This window comes from Palaemon carinicauda, chromosome 28 (genome assembly GCF_036898095.1).
Source record: "Palaemon carinicauda isolate YSFRI2023 chromosome 28, ASM3689809v2, whole genome shotgun sequence".
Classification (NCBI taxonomy): Eukaryota; Metazoa; Arthropoda; class Malacostraca; order Decapoda; family Palaemonidae; genus Palaemon; species Palaemon carinicauda.
Genome location: NC_090752.1, coordinates 19,987,589 through 19,994,025, shown reverse-complemented (window position 1 = coordinate 19,994,025; position 6,437 = coordinate 19,987,589). Strand labels below are relative to the sequence as shown.

Below are 6,437 nucleotides of genomic sequence, written 5' to 3'. Positions count from 1 at the left end.
ACTCCTTCGAAGGTTTTAAGGCTATTGCAGCCTATGAACAAAAACCTAAAAATAGCAGAAAAACCAAACAGACAAATGGAATGGACCATCTCCAAAGTACCTCAGACATTAAACTGATGGAGCTCAGAGAAGAGGAGAAAATTAAGAAGGCTGTTGTAGTGGGCTGCCACACTGACATGATGGAAAGCCATCTTAAACATCTGCCTAATATCACTTCGGCAGAAAGAATAACAAACAAGGCTGGCTATTTAACCAAGGCTATGCTTGTGACTTTTAAGGGGCCTCACCCCAAGAAAATTGACCTAGCCATCTTCGGTAGTTTCTGGGTAAAGAAATATTACCCAGATCCCCTATTTCCAGAAATTTGGCCGTCATAAGGACCAGTAACAGGCCAGAATTCCCTACCTGTGTGGTGTGCAGTCATAGGCACCCTACACAGGAATACATAGACAAGAAGGTGGCAGGTATTACAACCATGCCTAAATGCCCTAATTGCAAAAAGAGCCACACTGCAATGGCTTGGGGATGCCCTTAAAGGGTAGCAATTTTGATTGCTGCCATCCCCAAGGAGAAAAAAGAGAAGCCAAGAGGAAGGATGGCTCCCAAACCTCTTCCAAGAAGGAGGTTTTACTCGCAAGAGGAACTTATGAAAAGCTTTAGAGCTTGATCCTCCTCTTCAGCCCCAACCTCAACACCTCAAGCCCCAAAACCACTGCCTAGAACGATTTTCATTAGGACCACAGTCCTAAGGGAAAAACTCACAGACCTTGTCACACAATCTGTGACTGGTAAAATCAATGCTGACGCCATAGCAGCCAGCATTGAACAAGTCCTTATGGGTTTCATTTCCAAACCTAAGTCCTACACCCCCCCCCCCATGCTATCCAGGAGGTCACCTCTCATGCCACAACATCCACATCTTCCACTCCATCTCCATAATCACCCTCACCTTCCACTTCTGCCACACCAGACCCCATCCCTAACATCCCACTCACCCCATCCACCATCACTTCATCCACTCTCACCTCATTCACCTCATCCACCCCATCCACTGAGGCCAAGGCAATTGCCTTCGCCCCTAGGGACCCTAGACAATTCAGTTCAACCTACACTCATGAACAAGGGTCCTTAACTGGAACTCGGCTGGAATAAGGCCAAAAATGTCCTCCCTGATTGCAATATGCAAAACAGAGGAGATAGATGTCATCCTGTTACAAGAAACTCTTCTAACAACAGGAAAAAAGCTCAGAATTACAGGTTACAACGCCTACACCACACCACAGATAGGCACAGATAAAGGCTTAGCTACACTAGTCAGAACAACTATACCAACAACAAGGTTACACAATCCAATTCCTTGCGGTACAAATGTAGAGACAATGGCAGTAACATTAACATTATTGAACCAAAAAGTAGATATATACAACATATACAGGAAAATAAACAGGGAAGACACAGGAGAGCTGCAACTGACACAACTCTTTGTTCATACAGAAAGAGCACCAACACTTATATGTGGGGATTTTAATGCACATCATCCCATATTATCATCCCCATCAATGACAAATCCTTCAGGGGAACACATAGCCTTCACCCTGGAAGAATTTGAAGGAGTCACCCTTCTAAGCACAGAGCAACCTACACATTTAAGAGGAGGCAGACTAGATCTGACATTTGCCACAACAGCAATAAGACACCTAACCAAAGAGCGAGTGCACTCAACCCTGATTAGTGACCACTTTGCCACAGTAACAGAATAGGAGATACAACAGCTACCTCCAATTCCACCACCTCCACCAAGATGGAATCAAGACCTAGCAGACTGGGTCTGCTTTCAACTAGCCATAGAGGAATGGGCAGTAAGCTACAATCCTCCAGAGGACATAGATCAACTAGAGAAAGACCTAGTTGATGTGTTTCACAACGTAGCTAATAAAGCAATGCCCCTAAAGGCAGCAAATGGAAACCACACATACGAGGACTCCTGGTACTACTGCCCAGAAGTCAGGAGACTAAAAACAAGACTAAATAGGGTCACAAAAATATACAGAAGAAGATCCACAGTAGAAAACAGAGAACTACTGCAAACAGTTAAAAATGAAACACAACAAAGGATCCATGAAATAAGAATAGAAAAATGGATGGAATGGTGTACAAACTTGTCACAGTACACAACACTCACAGATCTATGGAAATGGCTAACCAGAGTAGCTGGAAAAAAAAGAACATCAGTTACAACATACACACACCCACAAGAGGAGGCGGAAAGAATTGCAACAGTCTTTGCAAACAGAACATTATCAGCTAATCTCTCCCCTGAAACCAGAATGTTGCAACAGCAACTGGCGCCAGCCAGGTGGGAAGAGATCAACACAGCCTGCCAGCTACAGGATGACACAGACACCCTATACACAATTGAGGAATTGAGAGCAGTACACAAGACAGGAAAAGACTGCACCAGGAGCAGACAGGATCATCTACACAATGATCAAACACATGGGTCCAGCAGGAGAAACTGCATTCCTGAGGTTGATGAACAGAACACACCATGAGCACAAAAGGCCTCAAGTCTGGAGGCAACAAGATACACAGCCAATCCCCAAGCCAAAGGATCAAGGAAATCCCAGACCAATAGCCTTAGTATCCTGTATGGAGAAGACAGGAGAAAAAAATGGTATTAAACAAAATGAAATAAAGAATTGGCCCCCTACACAAGCAGCAATATGCATATCAGGAGGGAATTGGAACTTCTGAATGTATTACTGACGTTCTAAGCTGCATAAATCAAAAGAAGGCAAGAATAGTCTTCATAGACTTTGAAAAAGCTTTTGAGCTTGCAAGCCAAGCAGCAATGCTGTAATCAGTGGCCAGAAAAGGAGTTAAAGGTCACCTACTAGCATGGACTAAAAACTATGTGCTAGGAAGACAAGCTAGAGTTAAATTCTAAGGAGTGATTTCAACCTTTCACGAATTGGAAAATGGCACACCACAAGGAGGGATTCTCAGCCTCCTCCTATTCAACATCCTCATGGAAAATATAGCCTCACTCCAACTCCCTGAAGGAGTAGAGATATTCATCTATGTGGTACATGCATGTGTAATTGCTCGAGGACCAGTCAAATTGGTCAAAATGCAAAGAGCACTTAATGCCATCAGTCACAAGTCCAATGAGCTGCGACTGAAAATAAACATTGGCAAAACCTAGGCTATGACAATCAAAGCCCCAAACCCCCTGCACCCACTCACAATAGGAATGGAGCCCATAGAGTGGGTGCATAGTTACACATACTTGCCAGTTGTAATAGACAAGCAACTCACTTTCAAGGAGGAAGTCATATATCTCAAAGAAAAAGCGCAGGCCAGACTGGCAGCCATGAGATACATGACTAAACTCAATGACGAAGCAAATGACCATGTTCAAAAGAAATACTATCTAGCCTGTTCCAGAACGCAAGTGGAATATGCCGCTCCAACCCTTACAAAATTAACAGACACTCAAAAAGCCTCAGTAGAGGTAATTCAAAACAATACCATGAGGCTCATGCTAGGAGCCCCAGTATGGACAAGACTGTGCAACCTAAGGATGGAGACTGGACTACCATCCCTTGAAGACAGGATTGCACAAAGAAATACATCAACAATTGCAAAGATGTTCCTCTCAGACAGAGACTATAACCAAAAGGAGGGTGCGAGAGGAACTATCAAAGCACCCTGAGGTTCCAACATCAAGCTCTTATGGCAAAGACCATAGTAATAACATAAAGAGCTTGGGACTAACTGAAGACATCATGCAACTCAAACATTCCAAACAAGCCCTAAAACAATGAAACACTAAAATAAGAAATAAAGAACGGTACGACTTTAGCCAACATTCTATTGAAAGCTCAGGTTCTCAATGTACGTGACAAAGAAAAGGCTGTGAGATGCCTCAGGAGGCAAGAAAAGCTCTCCATCTAGCGATGTTCATCTAATCAAATGTTAATGTCTTTGAGTTTTGTTGTGATGAGAAATACCGTTCTTTATTTCTTATTTTAGTGTTTCATTGTTTTATGGCTTGTTTGGAATGTTTGAGTAATACAATATTTGACAATATATATTAAATTTGGACAGAACTACAGACTTGCCTCTTATTATAATCAACCATCCCTCACCATCTATGAGTTACACACAAAAACGAGTAAAAATGACCAAAATTCACTATTTTGACCTTGAAATATGACCTTTTGACTTTGAAGATGATGAAGATGACCCCAGGTGGTGTTGAAAATGTCACTATTGAACTCACCGTCCTCAAAAACCCCCATTTTGACTCAGAGAACGTGTTTCTAGCTCTTCTTAGAAGTCATTTTAGTCCAGGACTCAAGTTAATCCTTCAGACTCAAGTTAAAAACCCCGATCAGGGGACGTTCCAGTCCTTTCTTGAAGGACGATATATGACAATATATATTAAATTCGGACAGCTCTGCAGACTTGCCTCATATTATAATCAGCTATCTCTCACCATTTATGAGTTACACACAAAAAACGAGCAAAAATTACCAAAATTCACAAATTTGACCTTGATAAATGACCTTTAGACCTTGAAGATGACCCCAGGTGGTGTTGAAAATGATACTATTGAACTCACCATCCTCAAAAACCCCCATTTTGATCCAGAGAACGTGTTTCTAGCCCTTCTAGAAGTCCTTTTAGTCCAGACTCAAGTTAATCTTTCAGACTCAAGTTAAAAACCCCGAGCAGGGGACGTTCCAGTCCTTCCTTAAAGGAGTCTACGATATATATATATATATATATATATATATATATATATATATATATATATATATATATATATATATATATATATATATATATATATGTATGTATATATATATATATATATATATATATATATTTGTTAATATATATATATATATATATATATACACGTATATATACATATATATATATGTATATATATATATATATATATATATATATGTATAGGTATGTATACATGTATATATATATATATATATATATATATATATATATATATATATATATATATATATATATATATATATATATATATATATATATATATATATACATATATATATATACATATATATGTATAGGTATGTATACATGTATATATATATATATATATATATATATATATATATATATATATATATTTTATATATATATATAAATATATATATATATATATATATATATATATATATATATGAAGTGAATAATTTGATTGATATACCTGAAGTTGATGAAGATCTTGATGTTCCCATGTATGAATTCAGTGTGTTTCTAGTCGAAGCTATCCTAAAAAACTAAAGAGATGGAAAGCCCCAGGATACGATGAAATAACTGCCGAGATGATACTGGCCGAAAATGAAGTAACTCCCAGACTACTTACAAGATTATTTTGTAGAGGTGGTATGAAGAGACAAAATCTGATGAATTGGAGTTAGGAGTGTTGATATAAATAGCAAAAAAAGACTTGACTTATTACAATAATTACAGAGGCATAACACTTACGTTAGTGGTTATGAAAATAAAGAGCTGGAGAGATAGATTGATGAAAAGCTGAGAGATGAACAAGTAGGATTTAGAAAAGGTAAAAGTTGCACTGATCAAATTTTCATTTTGAGACATGTGCAGCAAGACGTAGAATATAGAAATCCCCTTTTGATGGCATTTGTGGACTACGAAAAAGCATTTGATAGTGTGTACCGGCCAATTTTGTGGCGAATCCTGCATTATCATGGAATTCCTCTTAAATATGTAAAGTTGATTAAGTCTGTTCATGAGCATAGCAAGTGCAAAGTTAATGTTAATGAAGTCTTATCAAATGAATTTCCAGTGAACAGCGGAGTACTCCAAGAAAATGTGTTGTCACCTATGTTGTTTATCCTCCCCATGGATTTTGTAACAGTCAGATATGGGGGAGGATTGAACTGGATTAGTGATAGGAATTTAGCAGACCTAGAGTATGCTGATGATGCTGTCCTTGTTAGCAGAACACCACACGATTTGCAATGCTTGCTTACCAGAATACATGAAATATCCCACAAGGTTGAGCTGAAGATAAATAGAAGAAAGACACAGATGATGAGAATGGAGTATGTAATGGAAGAAGAAATATCATTGGAAGGAGAAAGGAATAAGTATTTAGGGACTATGATCTCCAATACAGGTTTTTAGAATTAGAGTTTAGTGAAAGATTGAAAAAAGCAAATCAGACAATGGCTAGGTTTAGTAAAACTTGGAAATCAAATCGCCTGAAATTACATATAAGAATTTTACTATATATCAGTTTAGTGAGATCGATGTTACTTTATGGACATGAGTCATGGTATGACAATGAAACAATCTCCAACAGATTTAGTAGATATGAGAGCAAAGCCCTCAGCAGGATATTGTAAGTTAAATGG

General features: G+C 38.4%; 1 protein-coding gene across 1 annotated transcript; it reads left to right on the top strand.

Moving 5' to 3' along the window:
• The first annotated feature begins 1,160 nt into the window (after positions 1-1,160).
• Positions 1,161-1,760, top strand: LOC137621709 (uncharacterized). The gene has a single exon (XM_068352224.1). It carries the CDS (start codon positions 1,161-1,163, stop codon positions 1,758-1,760), a length of 600 nt encoding a protein of 199 aa, XP_068208325.1.
• Positions 1,761-6,437: the final 4,677 nt, after the last annotated feature.

Excerpts from the sequence above, each read along its gene's own strand:
- LOC137621709 (XM_068352224.1), top strand. The coding sequence starts at position 1,161 with ATGTCCTCCCTGATTGCAATATGCAAAACAGAGGAGATAGATGTCATC.